The sequence below is a fragment of the Chamaea fasciata genome, unplaced genomic scaffold, assembly GCF_029207755.1.
Source record: "Chamaea fasciata isolate MVZ Bird 193981 ecotype frontalis unplaced genomic scaffold, bChaFas1.0.hap1 SCAF_6, whole genome shotgun sequence".
Taxonomy (NCBI): Eukaryota; Metazoa; Chordata; class Aves; order Passeriformes; family Sylviidae; genus Chamaea; species Chamaea fasciata.
Genome location: NW_027094091.1, coordinates 32,409,195 through 32,434,554, shown reverse-complemented (window position 1 = coordinate 32,434,554; position 25,360 = coordinate 32,409,195). Strand labels below are relative to the sequence as shown.

The 25,360-nt window shown below is 38.0% G+C and overlaps 1 protein-coding gene across 5 annotated transcripts in view; it reads left to right on the top strand.

The window, feature by feature from the left end:
- WWC2 (WW and C2 domain containing 2) overlaps window positions 1-25,360 on the top strand; it is a 96,090-nt gene that overhangs the window by 51,103 nt on the left and 19,627 nt on the right. For 3 of the 5 annotated variants that reach the window (XM_066185927.1, XM_066185923.1, XM_066185922.1), the window contains exons 5-15: window positions 2,551-2,630; window positions 5,322-5,451; window positions 6,110-6,256; window positions 7,265-7,338; window positions 10,317-10,559; window positions 15,281-15,370; window positions 16,285-16,892; window positions 20,322-20,442; window positions 21,788-21,868; window positions 21,952-22,038; window positions 24,634-24,826. In XM_066185927.1, the coding sequence (XP_066042024.1) occupies window positions 2,551-2,630; window positions 5,322-5,451; window positions 6,110-6,256; window positions 7,265-7,338; window positions 10,317-10,559; window positions 15,281-15,370; window positions 16,285-16,892; window positions 20,322-20,442; window positions 21,788-21,868; window positions 21,952-22,038; window positions 24,634-24,826 (1,854 nt within the window). Of the gene's footprint in view, window positions 1-2,550; window positions 2,631-3,060; window positions 3,159-5,321; window positions 5,452-6,109; window positions 6,257-7,264; window positions 7,339-10,316; window positions 10,560-15,280; window positions 15,371-16,284; window positions 16,893-20,321; window positions 20,443-21,787; window positions 21,869-21,951; window positions 22,039-24,633; window positions 24,827-25,360 lie in introns of those variants that run through there. The other 2 variants (XM_066185925.1, XM_066185926.1) reach the window with 2 other exon arrangements.

Sequence of the window (25,360 nt, the reverse complement as noted above, 5' to 3'; positions counted from 1 at the left end):
ATTTGAGGAAGTTCTGAATTTGCCTTTGGCCTTTTCCTTGTTAGCTGTGTGTAATACATGCATGTGGAGCCTTCTGGATACATGAACTGCCTATTGTGCAATAGTCATGGAGAAAATATGACAGAAATCAGACACCTGTTAAATGAAATAAGAAGGAGAAGAAGTATTTATCTCACCAGACTAAAGTTCAGGGGTCACATCCTGCAGAAGACTTTGACTGGGGCAATTTGGGGTCTTAATTAGCAATCAGCAAGATAACTCAAACAGCACAAAGCATATGTGAGTGCAGTAAGTTTTATGCACATGCAGCGAGTAGGAAATGCACCTTTATAAAATAACAAGGAGAGGAGGGGCTGGGGAGTGTGGCTGTGTTGTTCCGTTTGGACTCAAGTGCTGGGAATAGAAAGGGGTTAGCACAGGAGCCTGCTTGAAGATGTGGTTAGGAGTAGGAAAGAGAGATCTGTCAGGTGACCAACAGATGTGCAGAAGCAGTAGGAAGGGGGTGAATGTTAAAACAAGTGAAGAGTTGTGAAAAAGCAGGAATTATATGAAAGTTTTGAAGGAGAAGACAAGGAGCCTAAGAATAGTTTAATGCAGGGATGATGCAGTAAACACAGAGGCTATATTACGATGTGGGTCACATCCTTCTAGGATAATGCACCCAACTCACATTTCTTGATAATGAAATGATGATGAAGTACAGCAGAGGACACTCAAAAGATGATCTTGAAGAAAAATGTAAGAGTTTTTGAGCGATCCAATCCTCTATGTTGAAATCAAGTGTGCCTTCTGCCATTAATATAAATACATGTTTCTGATTTTGAAGGGGAAAGGTTTAGCTGTTCTGTATTTTTCAGAAAAATTCAGACTTGTTTCATATTTTACACATCACTTTAGCTGGAACACAGAGGTGATATCTCTTCATTTTCCTTAACCTTGATCAGAACACTTGAGAAATTATTTTTGGAGTTTTCATACTAGTCAAGGAGAAAATAGCTGAGGAGCGCTGAATGTATACTTAGAGAAATTGTCTATTTGTCATGCTAATGATTCAGTATGGTCAAAATAAAAACAGTTTTCTGTCAAGTAAAGCAACTAGTGATGATAGTATGATAGTTTCCAAAAGCCTGAACATAACCCTTCATCCAGAGAACAGATTTTGCTTTGAAGAAAATGTAGATTAAAAGCATTTTATTTCTGTCACAGAAAATACATTAGCCAGAGACTGCAAGCTGGAATGTCTAAATATCATTCACAACCCCCTACAAAGACTGTGTAAATCATTAGTTATTTTAGAAATGTAAAGCATTTTAAGTCTCTTGGAAAGCTGCAGCAGCTGCTGCTGTTGAGTGCCTTTAGTTACCTGGCATGCTGGGAATCATACTTTTTAAAATTTTTTTTATTATTTTAAATTATATTTATTCGAAGACTATCAGCCAGCAAGTAGGAAATCTAAGGGGATTTAGACACAAAATATCTTGGAGACATGTTTTGAAATTAATTTCAGTTAAACTGGTCTAAGTTCTTGATATTAGTATGATAAATTTTTCAGGAGTTGAATATCTGAGGAGTGTATAAAAACAAGCAAGAACTTTACAGTGGACTTTTAGCTTTTCCTTTTTTCACCTTAATGATTGGAAAAATAAAGCCTAACAATATCTGGCTGGTATCTAGAGTGCAAACAAGCCAGCTGTAGATGTATAAATACCAAAATCTTGGACTCCACGCTTCAAGGAGGCATTTGTCTCTGTGGGTATTCTGATGATTAATTTATGTTTAAGTACATTCATTTTTAGGTGGTTCTTAAAACTTTGTTTCATACATCTGGGAAATATGACATTAAAAATTAAATGGAGGATTTTTTAATTCAGTCTTGATTCATAAATATTTTGTAGTGCACTCATATCTCCTGACATCTCAAATAGCAATATTAAGGTTAAGAAGCAATTGACCATGCAAATTTAGGGAGAGTAGGGAATATTTTTCCAAAGACATTTTTATTAAATAGACACATATACTTGTGATTCGGATGTCTTCAGTGATTGTTGCCTTTGGATTAAATAAGTGTGAATTATATATTTATTTAGGGATCCAGTGTCTGTAAAGCTTTATAAGAATGGATGATTCCTAGGAAAAAAAGAGAGTCCATTTTGTCTTTTAAAGTGCAAATCACTGAACAGTTTACAGGAATTAAAAAGTAAAAATATAATAAAACTAAAAGTAAACAGGCATGTCCCTGTAGGACAGTTGGAATGCATGCTTAACAAGTGAGAAGTAAATTACATGTTAAAGTTCTCTCAGGTTTAATAACACAGTGTGGTATCAATACAAATAAGGAATGTGATTTAATCTGCTTGTGTCCCTTTAATACTAAAGCATGTTGCCCATAGACATCAAGAAGAGATAAGATCCTTTTTTAATGTGTGTCAGTAGAGCAATTTACTCCTTTTCTCCCAGCTGATATAGTGCATACTTTAATTGTTCAAAGCCATGTGTTACATCGTTTAACAAGAGGAATTTTCTAATTCTTGCTTTGATTTAACACACAAGGTTAAGAAGCTGAAGAGAGAACTCTCTCAGATGAAGCAAGAGCTGCTGTACAAGGAGCAGGGCTTTGAAACACTGCAACAGTGAGTAAATGAAAATAGTAAAAATTGACCTAATTTAGTCACCTGATTTCTCTTCTTTGGCATGGAATTAAATCTGTATTATCTGAGAGAATCCTTGTGAGGGAAAAGGAGAATCTGATAACTGTTGTAGTTAGAAAATGGGAAATCTGTGGAAATGGCAACTCTTTTGTGCAAGTGTTATTAACATAAGGAATTTGTCTCCCCCCTTATTTTTTTTTTCCATGGGGTAGCTTGTGTGGCAAAGAGGCAGAAAGAAGGGGAGTGGTCAGGGGTCCCAAGGAGAAAATTAGCTGCTTTGTGTGTCTGATTTAAATTTTTTTTTTAATTTTTGAAAAGGTACTTAGGTCTTTCTTTCCTCCTTCCCCACCTGTGAGCTCAAAAGAAAGAGAAAGGTGCTGTTCTTGGAGGTATGAATGGTACACAACTCTGCAGGGTTGGAAATTAGTCACAATTTGAGGATTAGAGACCCGCCTTTCTTTGTTCCAATTGCTGGGATGCCTGGTGTCCAAAGGGCTGATGCTGAACCGGGTGAGCTTTCTGGCTATTTAACCAGTTAGATTAATGGGGAATGAATTTTTTTCAGTCTAAGAACTCCCTGCTGCTCCTGCCTTACAAAATTAGGCCCTAAAATATTAAACATTACTGGAACTGTCACCATAAAGAACTTGCTGCACAGGAAACCTTGCTAACAAGTGTGTTTTCTTGAGTTATGCGATGAGAAATTTATTAATGCTTGCTGTTTTCCACATTGTGGTACGTACACATACATTAAGAATACATTTCCACAGTAAAATGCTGAGCTGTTTGCTCTTAGTACACTAGTTCCAGTAGCAGAAGCAATCCTCAGCACATTAGGAGGATGCCAGTTAAGTCTCTATCCTCGTTCATTCTGTCTAAAAGAGAAATGTAAGATTTGTCTTACGTTTAAATATATAAAGACCAGCAAGGATAGTTGATTGAATTTAACCATGAATCAGATCTCATTTGTAGTAAAATTTAGAAGAAGAAAGACATATTGATTCTAAAGCTTAAGGTAATAAAAACTCATGCTGCTGTCCCAGGATTAAAGGTTAGCCAATCATGCTGGTTTTATTATATTAATTCAACAATGAAGTATTGTTTTAAAGCAGCTTGCTCGCAAGCCATTTTGATAGGAATCCAAAGCATGTTTCAGAAACTGTCAACAGCATTCCACAGAAACACAATGGACGTTTGTTTTTAAAATTCAGTCAGCCACTTTCAAACAGTACTAATCCCATTAATTTAAAACAGGATGATGGAATATCTTATATATCAGAGATCCTTCTTGTCTATCTTAATTATATACCGAATAAAGCAGTTGCAATTTGAATATGGCATGTCATATTACTAGACAGCATGTGGTGTATTACCCAATCATTCATTCATGATCCCAATTGTTGGTGTATCCTCTATCTATTTGACCTTAGCAACCTGGTAAGTTACCAAAAATTGAGAGTTGTCAGACAGTAAGTGCCTGCCTATGGAAGAGTTTGAGGAACTTTCAAGCTGAAATAAGTATATCCTTGAACAGGAATGATTGCTAAGTCACAGAGTTAGTTTCCTTACACAAATGCAGTTTAGTTTGTGCCAAAGCTGGAATGTAGAGAAAGCAGAACAGACATGCTCTCGGCTTTACAGACTACTTTAGAACTTTGATATTTTTGTGGCCAAAACTTGAAGAAAAATGCAATACAGTTACAGGTGTTCTGTGCAAGTTGCTGCTCTTGCTGGGGATACTTGTGCTTACTTCTGATTTGTTCACTCCTCACTCACAAGGCTGTTAACCTCTAGCAAAGATGATGGATGATGATAAAAAATGGAAAGGCAATTGTATTATAAAATCATATATTCTCTACTAAATGCTTGATTTTTATCAAGGTGGCTGTTGGTTGGTTTTAATTTTTGAAGCACAGCTGCAGTCACTTCCACGATGCTGTCAACTACCTCTGTTAAACTAGAGACCAGAGAAATGTGTTTATAAACTGTAGTTCTTGAAGGAAATATGGAAATACTTAAATGAATCATCTTTTTATCTCTAAGTTTAGGGTAGTCTCATTTTATTATTTTCAGGTTACCATTTCTAAAATCATTGGTAGCTCAGGAATTTAATGAATTGTCCCAATCTGTGACATATGGTATTAATTATCCAGAGATTTTGCGAATAAAGAGAGCCTGGTGTCTGGCTGAGCAGAACAGCTGTTCCAGACAGTTAATGCCCAGGATTAGGGTGTACTAGAGGGAAGTCGAGACAAGAATGGTGCTGGTTATGTTTCTGCTCAGAAAGGCTGATCAGTACCAAGAAGCCTGCCTGTCTGCCCATGTCCCAGTGTGGGTTTGGGTGGAAGGATACTACTTGAAATAAATTCTCCTTCTGTAAGGAGCACAGTTATTACTATGAAAGGTGTACCGAAGAGCTCCTTTATGCTGCAGAGAGTTATGGAGGGAATGGGAATTTTGACGGTATTGTCAGCAATAACTCTGTGCTCCTTGACATTTTTGCCAAGGATTAAATTGTATTTGAATGGAGATTTCAATGTCATTTTTCCTTTCCATGTCTGTTTCCTCACTTCCTTCCCTTCTGTTCTTTAACTCTGCTTCTGCCTGAAGTAGAACAGAAGAGATATTAGTATGATTTTCTCTATCTGCTATTTATATTCTCTCTTTCCACAGAATTGACCAAAAAATGTCTGGAGGCCAGGGTGGGTATGAACTGTGTGAGGCCAAAGCCATCCTGAAGGAACTGAAGTCCATCAGAAGGGCAATCAGTTCAGGCGAGAGAGAAAAACAAGATTTAATGAAGGTATTTTGATTCGTTAATGGAAGTTTTCTGTGGATTTGTTTTAACATGACTCACTTCCCGATGATGAATACCTCGCATTTTATACTTTTAAGGGATTCTCAAAACTTTTTTTTGAACCAAACTAGTATTAAAATTAATTTTTAGATGCAGAAACTGAAGCCTGTGACATTCCTAGTTCAAAGAGCTGCTCTGTGTCAGGGAATATGGATTTTTTTGGCACTTGAATGTAAGCTACAATGCATATGTTACCTCTAAAGCATAATTTAGAATATTAAGTGGACAAAATTGATATATTCTGAGATTTTGTAAATCAGTGAAAGTTTTCCTAATCTAAATTGTTCTATTTCCATTTTTGAAAGCATATTTCCTTTTTGTTTATTCTTTCCAGCAAAATTCATAATCGGTTGATAAATTAAAAAACACAAAGTCCAAAACAGGCACAAACCCGAATGAGTAGCTTTTACATTTTAACAGGTGTTGGTTGCCCTTAGTGTCACTTATTAATGGCTTGATTAAAAGGATGTGTTGCTTAATATGAAATAAACCCGATATTTTTATCAAAGAGTCTTTTATGTAAATCTTTTGGAGATTACCATGTTTATACCAGTTTAAGTGCAAAGGAACTTTAATGCCACTTCCTTCTCTAATTCCTGGACAGAGTCTTGCAAAGCTGAGGGAAAAATTCAATGTTGACCCAACCACTGAAACATCTGAATCAGACTTGAGTTCCAGCTCTGTAAACTCCCAGCTGTGTTTTCCTAGACAAACTCTGGATACAGGGTCTCAGACTGACATTTCTGGTGAGGTGAGCTTTTTTCCATTTTGTCCAGTGTTGAGAGAAATTGAAGGAGAATGCTACTGTTAATGGAATTGGAATCAAATGGCTGCTCGCTGTTGCAGATAGCATATATATGTATACTTGTTTCACAGAATTACTTAGAATCACTCACACCAGAATTACTTTTCTGATCTTTTGCCCTTGAATTTTAAATCAAGATTCAGATGAACTTTATACATTTGTCATGAAGCATTTATGACAATCTGATTTAGTCAAATGGTTCCAGTACAGTGAAGATCAGGAGAAGTGGATAGTGGGGGTTTTTTTGATCTGTCTATAGGTTATGTTTCACCATACAGATCTAATTAAATATGAAAATTAATTTTTTTGTTTTTGTAATTTTCAGGAAAAAAATCTCAGAATTTAAATGCACAATTTCATTTCACATAGCTGAAGAACTGTTCATGGAACTACTTGTTCAGTGATTTAGTAAAACCTTATTTCACTGATGTTATATTTTACATACACAGAAGGCTGTTGAATTTTGATACCTTCTTTGAAGTTCTGCAAGCTAAGTTTGTAAGAAAGAGAGTGTACAAGGCTTTCCAGACAAAGAGCTTGTCTATGTTTTGTAACAAATTTATTAAAGTCTTACTTTGAAATGCAGTGCCATAGTTCTAAATTCTGTTTAACAGAATTCATAGTAGGAGATCAGAATTTTTGGTGCAGTTGCTGCAAGACTTCTTTGAAAATGCAGCCTTTACTGTGATGGAATATTGGCACTTGGTAGTGCCGTAGCTAAAAATGTATGAAGTGGCTCAGAAGAAAACAGCACTGTTTTGTACAGCTGAGTAGATGAGATCCTGACTAGGCATTTAACGCAAGTGGGGGGCTGGCTGCAGGGGCTGGGGGGTAGTTTTATTTTGAAGTTGTTATGTTCCTAGCCTCTGCCTAGGTTTTGTTGTTTCGTTTAAAAACTTTGCACAGTAACGAGGCTATTTTTTTGGTTTGGTTGGGTTTTTTTTCCCTCAACAGATCGGAGCAAGAAGTAGATCGAATTTAGCAGAGAAGGTCAGACTGAGTCTGCAGTACGAAGAGGCCAAGCGAAGGTAAGGGGGGCGGTGGGAGGTGCGGCCGCAGCGCGGGGCCGGGAAGCTCCCGGCGCCCGCGGCTCCAAGGCTGTGCTCGCAGCGACATCCAGTGGGCGGCAGCGCCGCGCGCCCTGCGGCTGCTCCTTCGTGCTAAACGCAATGTGTTGTGAAACAAAATTAAAGCACTGACAAATTACTGGCAGTTCCAGGATTAAGGGAATACAGAGTGAGCTGGGTTCCTAAGGAAAGCAGTCGCCAGGTTATTTATGTCCATTATATCCTTCTTCGGGATCATAATTTCACTTTACTATACCACTGAAGGCTCATCAGTTTTAGAGTTGCTTCAGACTTCCAGTGCAGATTTAATAGGCTTAATTATTTATTTTTTCCCTTGGTACTTTAGATAATTTAAAAACTTGTTATCACTATGCGTTGGCTTTTTTTTTCATTAGTTTAACATGAGGAGAAAAGAAGTCAGGAATTGCTCTACTGATGAATGTGGACTGCCTTTCAAATAAAGTTCTGTGGTGCTTGCCCATGAAAGTGGTGCCATCTTGATGAATTGCCACAGCACTGAAAAATGGGCATCAGGAAGCAGAACATTCAGGGTTCGAATGACATCTTCTGGTTGACCAGAAGTGCTGCATAATACTGGGGCAAGATTTACTATTGGGATAGTACTCTTGTGTGGTATTATTTTCTAGTACTTACCAGCAAATTATTTGTCAGCTAGTCAGAAGCCTCATTGTTTTTGTTGCAGAGGTTCTTTGTAATGTAAGGGAAATAGAAATCTAAGTACTATTCCACACCCAAAGTTTAGGGGTTTTTTTTAACATGAAGAGCTAAACAAGGCAACAAAATTTAAAAAATAGCGTTTTTCCCAAGATGAAAACTGTGCCTAGAATGTCATTTGATCTGAGTTTTAAATATTATTTCAGTTGGAAAACTGTGGCAGGATTATTTAAAAAACTACAAAAATAAATTTGCTACTTAGAAATACCAATAACGGCTTAGTTGCTTTTAGGTTTTAAAGGCAGGAGTCTGCATGACTGGTTTTTTTTTGCCTAATTTCAAATGTGTACTTCCTCCTACAGAGTAGTAGCTACCATCCTTACCAGTAACAACAGTAATCCTTTATATGCTCATCATGGATCATAAAACCTCATTGTGTAATCAATGCATTCATCCAAGAACACCAAGGCTATTGTGTTTGTTCAGTATTGAACATGTATGATTTTGCCTTAGAGTCATCATGTACATAATGTTAATTGTCAAGTGGTCACTTAGATGCAGGTAGGTGGCATTGTTTCTCAGGCATAATTGATCCAAAACCTGATCACCCCCTGTTTTTGGCTGTGTCTTGATACCAAGAAGTCCCAGTGTTGCATTTTATCTTTCTTTTGTAGGAACAAAAAAACTTCCTTGAAGTAAGTCAGTTTGCCACTTCTATCTTGGGGTGGGGAGAAAAGAGAAAAAAGGAGAAACAGTACAGTGCTCAGAGTATGGGATACTGCAGCTCGGGATCTTTCTTTCTCACAAATTACTTAGCCAAGAACACAGCTCAAAATTTCAATGTATGTAGCTTGGAACAATGAAGATACATACTAGTTTGCACATGAAGTTCAGTACCTAATTATACCCCTCCCTGAAATATTGTGGCCTCTGTAACCATCGCTGTAATTTAATAAGTGTTGACCATCTTCTCTGAAATACTAAATGTGCAAATTCTCAATTACTTTGTGGTAAAATAGGTAAGATGAAGAGAGGATCTTGTAAGTGTACATCTCTACTTGAAAATTATCAGATAATTTTGTACATTGCAGATTTGATGTTGCTTAGCCAGCAGAATGTCTTGAAGATGTGGAGTGTTCATAACTATGCTTTGAATTCAGTTGCAGTCGTTATTGAAAAGGATCTGATATAGGATGCTGACAATCCTATCCTGATACGGTGAAGATCTGGCTAATATTCCTTTTTGGCCTGTTGTGGCATCCCACCCTTAAGGGGAAAGGAGCACCCAAGATTCATAGATGCCCATGGTCAAAAAGGAATGACAAAAGTCAAAGAGTCAGCAAAAACTTACAAACTTGTATTAGTAAATTATACACGTGGCATGGAAATTGGGATGTCACTCCCTGACCTCCGAGTATAAACAAGTGGTGATGGATTTTGAATAGGAGGTAGGATGAAATTGGAAAGGGAGAGAACAAGAAGAAAGCAAGCAGGGAAACAAACGAACATCACCAGTACTGACTCCAGCACTGATCCATCTGATGGGGTGTCCAGGGTCCTGGGGTACCTGTTTATAGCCAAGCTTTCCTTGCGCTGGAGTTACGTTTCTCACTTTCTATGCAAATTAGCTATCATGAGCAGTCTGTTCTTCCAGACCTTTCTGGAAATGGGTTGGGGGCTTCAGGAGCTTTAGTGGTCTTGATCCCCCCCCTGCTGCAATGGGAACAGTATTTGCACAAACTCAAGCTGTTGAGTTCATCTCTTTTCTCTCTAGGTAGCTGCTGTTGTATTGCCTTTTCCTTTAATTGCAAAGAAGAGCAATGCTTTTGTCTTAAGATTTGCTGAAGTGAACACCTTGCTGTGGTGCACATTCTTTCACCATGGCCATGTCTGTTTCTGAGGAGCTGTCAGCCTCCCACAGCATAGGAGAAATCCATCATGCTCATGAATGAGTAAAGCATGGTGCCACTGCTATGTTACCAGACAGATTGCTTTCAATAAAGCTTTTAATAACATTGTAACTTCTACTTGAACTGGAATAGGAGCAACTAATTTTTAATGCATATACATGTTTTTGCTGGCCTCGATATGTGGCCTGATTTTCTGGCACAGTCTGCATTCTTGTGAAACAAAACTAAAAGTAGGGCCTTGAGTATAAAATGTTGTTATATCCTGATATGGTTCGAAATACTGTATCACTTCTCTCTTTCCTGGGCTTTGTGTGCTGTGCTGGACTCAGGTAAAACTGCTTTGTTTTATTTTAGCATGGCTAATTTGAAGATTGAACTCTCTAAGCTAGATAGTGAAGCCTGGCCTGGAGCACTGGATGTGGAAAAGGAAAAACTGATGTTAATCAATGAAAAAGAAGAGCTTTTAAAGGAGCTCCAGTTTGTTACACCACGCAAACGTACTCAAGATGAGCTAGGGCAGCTAGAAGCAGAAAGGAAGAGGCTTGAGGAAGAGCTGGTATCTGTGAAAAGCACACCCAGTCAAGCACTTGCTGAAAGGTAAGGGGTTGTCTGTTGCTAATATTAAATTCTGCTTTCTGCAATCTAACCTTTGTATTCATTGCAGACCCTGAACTATAACTTGATGGGGTGTTCTCCTTCAGTGACTGTTCTATGTAGGTCTTAATTAAATTTGTTATTAGCCCAATGGGCAGAAAAACAAAGAAGTCTTCAGTACTGCGAGAGAATGTGAATGCCCTGTATCTGCTCTGCAGTGTCAGTTGCTCTGTGTTTGTTACCAGCATGAAAATGCCTGTGACAGATGTTAAATAACTGATGAATGTCAACACACCAGCAGGGAAGGCAATACATCATTCACTCATTTCTGATAATAGCTGTAAACTGTTTGAACTCAGGTTACAAAGATTATCTTGATTGTTGTAACATCTGAAGCCTTTCATTGTGAGTTTTATTACACACAAAAATGCAATCAAAAGGGGGAAACCCCCAAAAAGTTCAGATGAGAAGGATAATTGCTGCAAAACTTTCCTACCTTGCTGCTACCTAACTAGTAAGTGAAGCTACTCTCACAATAAATTGGTTTTAGCCATATTCAGAGTTTGAGAAAATCAAAGCTGACTTTCACAGATGGACTGTTCCTCACCTCTAAGTGGAAATAAATTTAGGGGCACCTCTAGCCTACGTAAAATGCAATAAACACAAAATGCCATTGTGTATATCACTGTAGTATGCCTCACTGAAGTAATACAATCAGCTTTGTGTGGCTTTCTTACTTTGTTCTACTAGGAAACATCTGCTGTTGCTCCAGTGTGCTGTGTGGCCAAATTCTTGTTATAGGATTAGAAGCTGAGCAATAAGGAAGTTTTTTTGTTTGCAAAGTACAAATGTGTGTATTATGGAGGACATCTTTTAACATTTGTATACTTCATAATAGTTTAAACTGCATTATGTTAATAATTCAAATATGTTTTAGAAGAAGGGAACTATAGTTTTACAGGAGAAGCTATCTCTAGTACCTAAAGTACCACGAATCTGTTGCTCTTTGACTGCCATTAATAAATGGAGAATGAGGGGTCAATAATAAAATCACATGCACAAATAAGTAATCTGAATCTAAGATTTTGATAATATGCTGTTGTATAGCTGAATCTTGACTCGAGCTATAAATAGGTAGCTGGTGTCTGAATCTTGTGGTTTGCATTTGCTTTAGTGCCAGTGTAAGTTCTGCACCTGAGTGTTCTTCCATACATGTCAGATGCCAAACTTGGAGTACCAAGGGCAAGTAAAATTGTCCCCCATTGTCAAGAAGAAATGAATTCTCCATGTATAGTGACAGAGTGAGTTGTTAGAGCGTCCTTCCCCCCCCCCCCTTTTCCTCAAACTTTTTTACTTTGTTTTTTAATCCTGAAAATATGGAGTCTTTGGGCTTTTTTTCCCCTGAGGTTAGTGTAAGGTATGTTGTGCACTGCTGCTTGAGGTAGAAGCTATAGTGGCTTCTGAGTTGCTTTTTTGTTACTCCAGTGAATTTCTAGCTTCAACTTTTTACACTAAAACTGTCTCCTTTGGTGACTTCAGAGCACATAAATTCTTTCACACGAGGCTATTTTGAGGATTATTTCTGGTTTGTGTACTATAAACATAAAGTAAATCCTTTTTTTCAGAAAGATTCAGATGGTGAAACTTTTTCTGAAATGTTAATTTAAAAAAATACATTTAATTGTATCAGATCAATCAGCAGGATTTTGTTTCTTGGAGATGAGGGAGATTCTCTTCTCCATTATAAGTGGAGGAGCCATGCCATCTTCAAAATATTGTACTATTGTTGCATTTCCATTTTCTTCTATGAGGTTTCATGAATGCCTTCAGTTTCCAGTGTTTTCACAGGTACTGATAATGAAGCAGCATAAGAAGCTGTGGATTGTGCCAGAGCTTAATGCAATGAGGGTTCTTTCATTTGGTTTAGTGGCTTGGTTTTATTTCTACAGGGAAAAGAAACAGGAGACATGCACTGACTTAAAACAAAAACATTCTAGCGTAGCCCTGGGTTATTTTGAAGCAGGATGCTGAAATTACCACTAGTAGATGTACGTGGATTCGATTTACAGAAGGAGGGTGTAGATCATAACAAATCAACTTCAAAAAGGCAGAGACAGGGCATACTCTGACTGCTTTAAGAAGCCTTAAAGCAACTGTGTAGAAATACCTAGATTGTGGAAGGGTTGAAAACTACTTGCTGCTTTCTTGCCTCTGAGTTCCATTATTGCTTTAATCCTTGGCAGTATCTCCCAAGTAAACAGAACCATTTGAACAAGTCCATGATTGAAGTACTTGATTGTGCTGTTGCCTGCAAAACTGGCACCTGCTCTTGTGCCTGTCACAAACATGTCCACCTAAGTTTGCATTAAAAGGTTAGGTATGTGCACTTTAACTTCTTAATGTATTTTCTTTAAAGATTCTCTGCCCCTCTCAGCAATGTTACAATTTAAGAACAAAAGAGAAAGATGTCTCACTAAGGCTGAAGTCCCACCTGCAAGGAGTAATAGGTTAATTTAAATTGAAGTGGTGCAAACAGAAGAGACTGAGAGAAGCTCATGTCAGAATAGATAACACAATGGTTGTTTAGGTGTTTACACAGGGTTTTTTGGAAATTATAGTTCCTGCTTGTGCTATAAAGAGGGAAGGTTCATTGTCTGAAAGTTTTGGAGGTGGGGTTGTTGGCTTTTTTTTTTTTTTCCACTTGGCCTGATAGAGAATGAAAAAACTTTCCCTGAATCTCAATTCGTTGTGAGACAATAGAATTACTTCCTGCATTTCCTCAAACTTCCACAAGTGATTAATCACTCGGCTTGTGTTTGTGATTTGTGACTAGCATCTTTCTCACATTAATCTGCAGGTATTAATAATTGTATTTAATTACTAGTAGATCAAATTACTTTTAGGAAAGAAATTTTTTTCAGGTGCTAAATTATAAGGGATAAATTATGTTTATCAACCTTCTTAAGATAGTAAAAGAAAACAAACTGTTAATTCTGCTTTTGAGACAAAAACCACTGAAACCTTTGAGTTCAGTAGTACAAATTCAGTTGCTATAGCATCTCTCTCGAGGTGGCTGTAGGTGTGTCTTTTGAGGACTTCAGTCAGAGAAATTCCTAAGCTTTTATTTTCTTTCTTGTCTTCTATCATTAGTAGTTGAACACAGAGCAATTTCTATGCCTCTTCCTTGAGAGGAAAATCATAGTTCACTACTGAAAAGCCACAAAAGAGCTAGTGAAGAGCATTCTTGCTTGGGAAAAGCAGGATAGATTAGGCTTTAAAATAAGACAGAAGGCATCGATCAATAGTAAAATGATAGGAAAGAGTGTCTGATAATATAGATGAACATAATTGTTGGTGTGGAAACCTGTGTGTATGTCTTCCTGAGCAGAGAATGAAATACTGTGTATGCTTTTAACAGCCTTAGCAGGTATTGGCAGATGAACACATCACTGCAGTGTGAGCAGTGTGAGAGCACATGTGGTATGAGCAGTGGAGTGGAAGTCACACCCTGGCTCACCTCAGGGTAACTTATTGACCTTTGCATAACCCAGATTTGCTCACTGGGTAAGCATGGGTGTAAGCAAGTGCTTTTCATGCCTTGCTGAATCAGGGACTTAATGTCTTTTTGCTGGTATCTGATGTTCAAAGGGGAGTGAATTCTGGGCACTCTTGAGTATCTAATTCAGTTAATTCACTTTGAGTAAGAAAGCAATGGTTGATGTTTCTTGTTTCTCAGATTAGTTGCTTGAGAACTTGTGACATGTATCAGTTGACTGAGCAAGGCCTAGAGGAGAATATAGTAATCCACAGCTACAGGAGGATTTTAGCTGAATCCACTGAGAGAAAGCAATTTATTAAGTGTAAATGGAGTGATAAAAGGGAATTAAAAGAGGGGGAAAAAATCCCTCTAAAGGTTAGTGAATAATTTCTCCTAGCCAAGAGGAATAGGAGAGTTCCCCATTTTGTGGCTTTAGAGCTCTGCTAGATAACAAAGCAGGAGGCAATAAATCCTGCTTTCTCATAAAGGTGAACTTGATGATGAGCATTACAATGCTGTGTGCCCCTGAGGTGCTGACAAAGCTGCTGGGAACGTAGAGATCTTTACCAAGGACTCCTAAATATGGTCTGTAATCTCAGAAGCTTTCACTGAATGCTGCTTTGATTTGCTGTGCTTTATCTCTATATAAATATTCCGAAATTAAAGGGAGTGCTTTGATTTTAAACTTCAAAATATCAAAACTATTACTGGTATTAGTGTTCTTTTCGTTTGTTTGTTTCTTTTGGTGGTGTTTTCCTTGTTTTGTTCGTTGGTTTTTTCCTGGAACAATATTACGTGATGAGGGAGTCTGCAGCATGGCTTTTAAAAACTCTGTGAGTGTAGATCTTATTATCCTGAAGTTGCAGCTGTTTTCCCAGTGCTCATCTGTTACTCTTTTACTGGGTGCATGTTCCCCTTGGTACAGTGTGAATGTCCCAACACTGTGCTTGCTTGTACACTCAGCAGCTTTGTTACAGTGCTTGGTATTCTGCAGGTAGATCACTCCACTGAAGCAGCTGGGGCTTTACGATCAGACCGAGAGCTAACACAATATTGTGGATTTTAGTCACTGGCAACCTGAAAAAAAAAAAACCTAGGGAGCTTCACTTTGTTTCTTTTTTATCTATAAAATGTTCTAGCCTATTTTATAATGCTTTCCTGAACTAATATGTACATATTTTTGCAGATTAAAATTGGAGGAGAGAAGAAAAGAGTTGGTACAGAAACTTGAAGAAACTACAAAGTTAACTACCTATTTGCATTCACAGCTTAGGAGGTGAGATTGTACTGAATGATTTAAAACCTGTTTTGTAGTGGACTTGGATATCTCAACTTCATTCTTAGGTTTTTCTCTTAGCTGGAAGCTCAGAAAAATTTATTTAAGTAAGAAAACACAAGTGTAGTAACTTCAAGCATTTTGTCACCTTGCAAACCTGGTGTACTTTTATGATTTCAGCCAATTTTCTAAGTTGATAGTTCTGTTCTTGTTCAGTAAATATATTTTAAGTGTTTAGAAGGGCCTGCTTGAATTATTTTTCCTGACATTTTTTCCCAGCAGTCCTCAAGACCTAGGCAGTGACACTCGGTTTCTCTAGCCTGGCAGGACTCCCTATGTCTTGTTATTAACAGGACAAGATTGCATGTTACAGCCTTTGTCATAATTTATATAGTTGGATTTACTGTGCACATGGAGTGCATGTTGTCACACAGATGGGAAGCAGTTCTACTATAAGTCGGCTCTCTGGCATCTTTCCCAGGTGCTTGGGCATAGGGTAGGCTGCATGAATTGCTCTAGAGGTGGCAACACTCCTCTGCTGTCATAAGCTCCATCTTGGGGTCTCTGTGCTGTCACATTGACCTCACGAGCATGCATATCAGAATGGAGCAGATTTCTGATGGGATATAGCAGCTGAGAAGGCTGCTGTTATTGCCAGACCAGTTTGTCAAATCTGAAGCCTTCTCCAGAAGAAAAGGGGTTTAGGCAGGTGCCCATAAGCTGGAAAAATTGCCCTGGTAGTGTGCAGGTTGGGCACACTGGGCTAAGCCAGGTATGGGTGCTTAGAAAACATAATGCTCCAAGCAGCTTTTGGTCGTAATCTGTTACAAAGCAGTTTCAGTCAAGCTTCCCTCTCTTTGTTCTGTTTTCTACTGGTTCAGTAACATCAGTATGTGTTTGTGCTTTCTTTGCAGCCTCTCAGCTAGTACCTTATCTGTGTCTTCAGGGAGCAGTTTGGGATCCCTGGCATCCAGCAGGGGATCTCTGAACACATCAAGCAGAGGGTCGCTAAACTCGCTCAGCTCCACGGATCTCTACTATAACCAAGGCGATCAAATTACAGATTTGGACTATCAGTACAAACTTGATTTCATATTGCAAGAAAAAACTAGTTACATTCCTTCGGGACCTATCACTACTATTCATGAAAATGAAGTGGTCAGTTCCCATGGGAGACTTGGTTACAGTGACTCTCCTTCAGCTGCAGACCACCCCAAGTTGACTGAACCTCCCAAATCTGTGACATCACTGTCTTCCAGATCCTCACTCTCCTCCTTGTCCCCCCCAGGCTCCCCTTTGGTATTAGAAGCTGCATTTTCAGTGTCAGCTCAAAATTCCCCTCTGCATCACCTCACTACGGACTTTGAAGACTCCGACCTTTCAGGTGATTTTGCAGGCATTAGCTTCTGCGAGAACCAAATATTGTTGGACTCTGAAGCCAGAGCAGTATCTCAGATTCCTACAGATGATAAAGATCTAAATGTTAGGCAGCCTCTGCCTTCTCTACATGAAGGAAGTTCAGGTAATTTTAAAAAAATCTATTGTCAAATGTATGTGCAACATGAAAATGAACAGCGGGCTCTTGAAATGAGGAGGTACCTTGTGTAACTGAAGAGTATCTTGATCAGCGTGCACTTGCATGTTCTGAGGTATGTTACCTAACTGCTAGTTTTGGCTGCAGGCAGCTGCAATCCCCCTTACTCTGTCCACATTTTTCAACAGCTATTTTAGAAAGTAAGTTCATGTACTGCAATCTGTCATGAAAACAGTAATACGAAAACCTGAAGGCATGGAGGATGCATGGTGTTCTTAGGTTTTATCAGAATGTATGGATATAGAGCAAATATCCTCTGCTGGTTTTTTGATTACTTGAAATCAGGTACTTAGTTTCTCATTGAAGAGTAAGTTACAAACTGACATCCTCAGTAAAAGACAGTTCTGGACTGAGAATTACGTGTTCTGTGTATCTAATTATTTGAGCCTGCTGTCACAGAAAGATCTGCAGTTCATTTTGAATTGAGAAAAACTACATGCCATGTAAGTTACAGTGAGAGTTCCCCCATTTTTAACATGGATTTCACAGCTTTTAATCCAAGTTAGAACAGAGCTCCTAAGTGAGTCTAGGCTCCCCCTGCAGTCTGTGGGTAACTTCCAAAAGAATGAGACATCTTGTCCTAAAGCATACTTCCCTTTAAAGAAGAAGGGATGAATGATTGTGAGTTATCAAGGTATCCTTAGTTACTAGCTAACTTTAACTTTGAGGTGGCTGAGTTAGGTGTGATGAATTCCACTTCTGGTCTGTAGCAAAAGCCATGCAACATACTTAATCATCTTGTATTGTCAAAACCTTTGGCAGAGCCAGAATTTCAAAAATCTCAGCTGTCAAGAATTGATGGCCGGTGCTCTAGTCTTAGAGTGCTCACTTTGCTGCCTTTTGTTAGGGCTGACAATATATTGTGCTCTCTCTGCACATTTATTCTTTTCTAGTGTCATTCTGTGTCATTGTCTTCAAGTATGTTGCAAACCATTCATGTTTGTGTTACACTCTGTTTTCTCAAGAAAGAACTGAGTGAGACAGATTTCCAGTAGTGCTGAGCACTGGCAGCCCTATTTGAAACCTGGTCAGTACCTGGCATTTCCAACTGTATTTCTCAGCTCGTAGGGAAGCAGCTAACTAAGGAGCTTGATGTTTTAGAATAAATATGGCCTAGCTCTTGAGCATTGTCCAGATTTGTTACCAAGTTTGAACCCTTATGCTTGGGAGTTTCCTGATTCTTAATAGAAGTACCTTGTCATATTCCTACAGTTATATATTTTAATGAGAAATTTGCTTCTATTTTTTAAATTCTCTCAAGGAATTGTTGTAACATCTGTTGTCTAATTAGATTAGCTTACTGCAGTACTGTGGTAATTTCAATGTTGGCCAGAGCAATGTGGCACCAGAAGAGAAAGATATGGTGTGCTTAGTACAAGCTGGGAGGCTCCACTCTGTTTCACTGTGCAGAAGGAAAACAAGAAATTAACTGATGTCCTAATGGTCTGAACCTGTGAAATGCAAAGTTGAAAAAAAAAACGGAATGGGAATTTGGGGCAAGGGGGTCTTTTTGCCCTTTGTCTTTTCAGGATAGTGTAGCACAGTAGTTATTTCACTTTAGAGCCATATTATAAAAGATTGAAACAATAATTTATTTTCCTGCCTGTATTTCAGCAGCATATCCTTTCCAAATTAACAACAATTTTCAGTCTGTCTTTGCAATCTGCCTACAGCTCGCATAGTCAGAGAACCAAATTCAAAATGGCTTGGAATTTGGGGACACTTTGGGCTATGTGGAATCAGAATTTTAAAAAAACCAAACTGTTTCTATAGATCATTATTTTCAAAGGCATTGTGTGGTTCTCTAACAGTTTTTAACTTTTTGAGAACCTCTTATTCTGGATATTGTCAGGTTGCCTTTTAAGTCTGTAGAAGTAGTTACGGTTTCAAAATGTAAATTCATTCTGTGATTCTTCTTACTGATACTTCCTCATGTAGCACCATATGCATAATACAATTTGTCTTTAAACTTCTATTAAGGCTGCTAAAAGAAGTATTTGAATTTTGAATAGCCAGGTTACACTAATTATACTTCAATACCTCTGATTTCCACAGTGAAATGGGCCTCACGGTGAGACTTCAGTAATTAACAGTGAGACACAGACCTGGGGTTTGTTCAGTGTTTCTACTCCAATTTCATTCTTGAAACTGCTGTGATGCTGAATGGGAAGGTTTGAATAAACTCAGCTGGAGGCACTAAACCTGCATAGAAAATTTCAGCTCACATGCTTAGGGTTTTTACAGCACTACAGACCTGAATACTGCTAAATCTTAACTTGGGCATAGACAAAGACTCAAAGGTAGTACAGCTCCTGTCATCATGTAATCTGCACTGGCTCTCTAGATGCAGTGTTCACCTGTTTCTCTGGCTGTCTCTGACTTTTCTGTACAGGTGAACCATAGAGAAATTTGCTCCTCTGCACATGTCCCTGCTGTCAGAAACCAAGTTGGAATATCTTGTAGTTCTTCCACAGTCAGTCTCTGTCATTGTCAAAGTCAATTCAGGCTGCCGTGGTAATTCCTAAGGGTAATCAATAAATCATGTCATCACCTTCACCCCTCACATGGTGAGGGGGAAGGGAAAGAGCACTTCATCATCAAGGAAAAAGCATTCCTACTGCCATAAATAAAAGCACAAATGCAGCAATCAATCATCTAATCTAGAGCCTTAAATTTTAACATCTTAACAGGATGTAAAGTCATGATTCAGATGGGGATGATAATGCATACCAATATCCTCACCCCTTGGCAGATAAAAGGACTGCATAGGCCCTCAGCTTACTGTGCCGCAGAATGTGGCTTCACGGCATGACACTTGCATATGAATGCAAGTTGAAGATTAAAGCTAAGTAGTCATTGAGAGCCTGTAGCATAGAAAGTTTTTGATGATAGTAAACCAGAGAGGATTTTATTTCTAGCAGTTATGTCACTGGGGAGAGGGTGTCTGTCTGACTTTTGAATATTTAATAAACAGTAGGCAAGCACTTGGCATGTAGCTGCAGTGTAACCACAGTGCTGAATGTGAACATGGCAAATACTGGTTTAAAGATCAGGAAAATGAGGGTTGCTAATCAAGGATAAAAACTAGCTCAATGCATAAGGCTGATCATATGAGTCTGTGTCTCTGGGAAGGAATAATAGTACATTTTCGAATTCATCAGTCTGGTTATATCTGTAGCCAGAATATGTGGAAACAGCAGTACAGTCTCAGAATGTTTAATGATATGGAACAAAACTACTCTGTGATACTCAGCTAAGAGTCACCGCTTTCAACCTGACAACTTTCTAAGCTATGCTCATCTCTCTTTTTGAATATTAATCTCTTGGACTAATTTTCATTCTTTTTCCCTTTTGTAGGCGGCGATTTACCAAGAACAGCTGGTCATCTCCTTGAGGAGAAAACAGCTTGCGTATCTGCTGCTGTGTCTGATGAGTCTGTAGCTGGAGATAGTGGTGTATATGAAGCTTCTGTGAAACAGTAGGTTTGAGAAATTATGCAAGTCTTTCCACTAAAAATTTAAATATATCTGTGATCAGTTACCAGCAGAAGTTGTTAATCAGCCCTGCCTTTTTTAGAAATAATTTTGTACTAGTTTGAAATCAAACCAGTGGGAGATCTTAAGTCAGAATTATAATTTATAGGGAAAGAAATTAAAAGAAATAAATAAATGCAATAGCACAAGAACACTGACAAAGACAGAATACAACCTGACACCCTATGGTGGTAGCAGTCCAAGCAGAGTGGTTCTGTTGAAGCAATGATCCTGTAGAAATAATGGGTCTGAAGATCCAGCAGTAGCTCTTGTCCTCTGGGAGTCCAGTAGGTAAGCACCGCTCTGGTGTTCAGAGTCTCAGCTTATATCCAGGTTGGAATGCTTGGTTCCTCCCTCTGGGCGGAGCATCTCACAATGGGATGGTGAGTCATGTGATAAGGCCTGATGGGCCCATTAACAGCAGGTAGTCCAGGAGGGGGTTATCTGTGAGCTGTGTAGCAAAGGTGCTGATGGGCCCATTAACAGAAGATAATCCAGAGTGGAGGAGGCAGGGAGCACTGCCTCACCTGGTTTCAACAGTTCATGAAGATGGTGATAGAATATACTTCAACCCAGGACAAATTTGTACTTTCAGATGGAAAGGAAGGCATATTTGCCAAACAGTGTTTGATTTGGTTTATTTTTTGTGCTTGTATAACTTGGTTGAATAGCATTAATATACTTCATTATAATCTTGGAGGGTTTTTTTCTTGCTAGAAGTGTTCCCAAGAGAAAACTTTGATTTAAACTATGCAGGTTCTGCCATGTGACTCTATTGACAATACTCAGAGTTACTGGTTTTTACTTCTTGTTCTGTTAAGGAATTTTAAGATTGCATAGCAATTCTTTGGAATGTTTTTATTTTTAAAAAGAGGTTATAGAAAAGACAAGAAAAAACTGTTGTAATGTTGGTATTAAAATAATCCAGGTTGAGGCTTAATGTTCACTGCAGTGATCAGGATATCAGAAACGTATTTGCTGGGTTTTTTTGACCAGACAACTTCTATAGGATTCTTAATACTAGTTTATATGGTATTGCCTGTAATATTCAGTAATCAGCCTCAAGCCTTTCTGAATCATTGCTGCAGCTGTCAAACTGTTCCAGCAGCAACTGTCCCTAAAAAAAACACTGCTGTTGTGTAGGCTCTGAAATTCTTATTTGAAGTGCATGCTGTAATTAAATCAGCATTTTTAGGAGAATGGATATGTGTTCTGTGTATACATATCTTAATAATTGCTGAAAGCTAACTATTGTTTTCCAAATTTTGAGTATTTGCCTGGTTTTCCTAGACCAAATGAAACTGAGGACATTGTATATAGTGAAGACGATGCAACAACTCTAGAGGCTGCTCAGGTACAAATAGGACTCAGGTGAGTGACCACCAAAGGGAATATTTCTGTTGATCCATAAATGTGAATAGTTAACTTCCCTTTTGTTGTCCTTTCTTTAACAGATATGACCACAGCAATTCCAGTTTCGTGATAATCATAGTACGGCTTAGAAACCTCCCAGCGTTTTCTGTCCCCCTTGGCTCTAAGGTGTAAGTCAAACAATCACCGAGAAGTAGCACTGAAATATAAGAATAAATTCTAAAAATTCACTAAAGGAATGTGTTGATTTATGGCTTAAGAACACTGAAATATGTAAAAACTTTTCAAACTGTTGTAGTGTTTAGCTTTTGCGTATTCCAGCAATGCTGCAAGAATAAGATGTTATCAGGAAATTTGCACATTCCACTAAACCGGAATAAAAAAGATTTTAAAATGGTGTTTCATCTACTGCTTCTAAACATTCTAGCTTTGTGAGTGCAAAACAGCTATGCCACAGTTACTAAAAACATTCTTTTGATACTTTGGCATCAAAGACACATTTATGTGTCTTTTTGATGTAAAATGTTATTTAAAGCAGTATTTGTCTTTTAAGTGAGCTTTTAAAGGAAAGGGGTAATTTAATAAACTGCAAGTGGACAAGCACAGTCACAATTGAGATACATCATCCCTAACAACTAGAGCTTGGAGGTCTGTTAAGAATTAGTTCTTGAGTCAAATTGGACCAACATGCAAAGTCTAAAAGTAAATTACAGTGTAAATCATACATAGAGAATGAACAGAAAAGCCTGAATACGTTACCACTGAGTTTCTAGTCCAAAATTCTCATCTGTATAAATAAGTACAGGCTACAGTGTTGGGGACACTTGTACTTGAGTGAACTTTTTGACAGACTGTAAGACTACCTTAAACTGCTGGAAAGCTTTATAAGATTGGAGTAGGATATAATCAGTCCTTGAAAAATTTGGTTTTGTTGCTGGTTCTTTTCCATTAAATTTGATGGGCAGATAAATAGGGTGTCACTGGGTGTGGAAAGGATGCATTAAGGATAGAGGCCTGGGTGCTTGCTGGATTTTTTGTTTTTGTTAATAACAAATGGTTGTTCTACTACTATCCTTCCTTCTCTAAACTAGTCTTTCCTCTGCTGACCTTCAAGAACACTAACATTTAGCACAAGAAAACAGAAGAAGTATAGAAGAATAAATTAACACATGTGAGAGGAAAACTAGATAATGTAGAAGGGCAAAAAGATGTTCAGTAACATAAAACTAGGTGAGAGCAGGCATCTTTTTAGGAATTAAAGTGTGAAGTTGTAATTAATAGTCAAGAAGTCCAGACCTGCTGCTTCTAAAAGAGATTTGATGAAATTAAAGCTACACGAAACAAGGAGGAAAAAGGGGCAAGGTAAAGGCAGGACCTTGCAAATAGCATTTTTTTCTGTCACTTGCATTTGTGTGCATATATGTATAATCTGTACAGATATATACAATAATAAAAATTGGGTCTGGAAAAAGATGTCACATTATAGCTGTATTTCCAAGAACATCAGTTGGATAAATTAGTACCATACTGAACCTGATGCCAATAAATTGGCAAACAGTTATTAAAAGCAAGTTTCAATGAACCACCTTTTAAACATACTTGGAGTTACAATATGCTACCACTTCACCTCAGGACTGGCATGTCAAAATGCTGGATACCTGCTATCCAGGCTATACGTGTGAACCAAACAACCTAGATTTTGCTCTTTATTCCAAGAAGTTTGGCATAATTGGGAAATAAAGACTATGCCCAAATTCAAGTAAAAAAATCGTATTTCTCATAGAAATTTATGTTGATTTAAGTAATGTAAAATATAGTAGGAGTAGTACTATAAATTTTGAGAGAAGTATTTTCCAGAATTATTTACATTGGCCTACTCTTTCTTCTTGCTTTAGCCAGCTTCATTGTGTTCTATTCTCCAGTGAATACCATTTATATTTAAGGGTGGTACCAGAAATAGACTAATAGATAGGCACAGAAAAGATGTAAAACTATTACTATGCTCATTAGTGTGTATGAGAAACTGTGCAACAGGTAAATGGCACGTACAAATTGCATTAAAAATGTCTTTATTCTGTCAAGCTGCTGCTAAAGTGAGACCTACAAGTTAGCTAGTACAACTTCTGTCCACATAACATCCGTTCCTACCAGTTGTATAAAAGGAATGCAGCCTTGTAACAATTTCAAGTTACTCTCTGTACTTGAATTTAGGCTTGTGAGATGCATTCTTCAAAGTTCCACTTAATATGTTATGAACTGATCTTAAGCATCTAGGGCCCTAGCTATCTTCTTGCTTTCCTTAGTTTTCTGCTTCCTTTGGAAATTTTGTTTGATTTATTTCCTTAGAAGATTAAAAGACATCACTGCTTTTCAGTGCTGCTTGCATTGTTCTAAGAATTTAATTTTTACATCCACCCCAATTTTTCTAATTTTTTAAAATCAACATTAAGGACATGTTTCCTCCCACCTGTGATATGATCTTCATTGTTTACAGTACTAAACTTGGATAGAGTCAGAAACTGCTACCTCTCTTGCTACTACTACCTTACCAGGCACAAAAATTCCTTTTTGGGAATGTTTCTAAAAAGGACAAGAGGAGTTTCTCACTTATCTTTGTCATATATACTCTTTTCCATTCCACTGATAAGTTGCTTCCATTTTGTTGCCATGCAGTCCTTAAGTTGATGATGGGGTGAACTTCTCTCATGCATCACCAGCAAGTGCCAGTTTAAACAGAGGTAAAGATTTTGTTTTGTTTCTGACAGGTATATTAGAGTAGCAGTCCTTCCATCCTCCACTGATATCAGCTCTCTGTTCCGCACTAAAGTTCATCCTGCCATGGAAACCATTTTATTCAACGAGATATTCAGAGTAGCCATTTCTCAAGTGACACTGCTACAGAAGACACTGAGAGTAGATGTTTGTGCTGTCAGTAGAAGTCGTCGGGAAGAATGCTTGGTATGCACTTTTATTTCTGGTGCTTTTTTGGCATGCATTTGTTTATAGTGTCCCCTCTTATTTTGATGGTCAGGGCTGCTAAAATTCCACAGCACTTGGAGACAAAGTCTGAAGCATACCGTAGTTGTTGCTATAGTACCTAGAATATTGCCTTTCTCTGAAACTCCTGGTAAAGAATCTAATCCTGGATGGAAGGTATTTTGATAATTCTAACACTACTTTAACCCTTTAATTACAATTGATATTCCATCTTTGCCATTGTATACATAAAACCCCTATAAACTTCAGTGCAACATTACTTTAACGCTAGGTTTTAAAGTAAAAACTGAAGAAGAGCCACAGTAAAAAAAAAGAGCAAACCCTCATTTATCACTACTTGTCACAAAGAACAAAATAAATTACGTTTTGGTCGTTATTTAGGATTATATGATGGACACCTTTTTGGTCTTTATGATCTGTTGAAATAAAAAAGCATGACATTTATAGATCAGCCCATTGGAAGCTGTCACTTCAAATGTTGTTGTTAATCGTAGT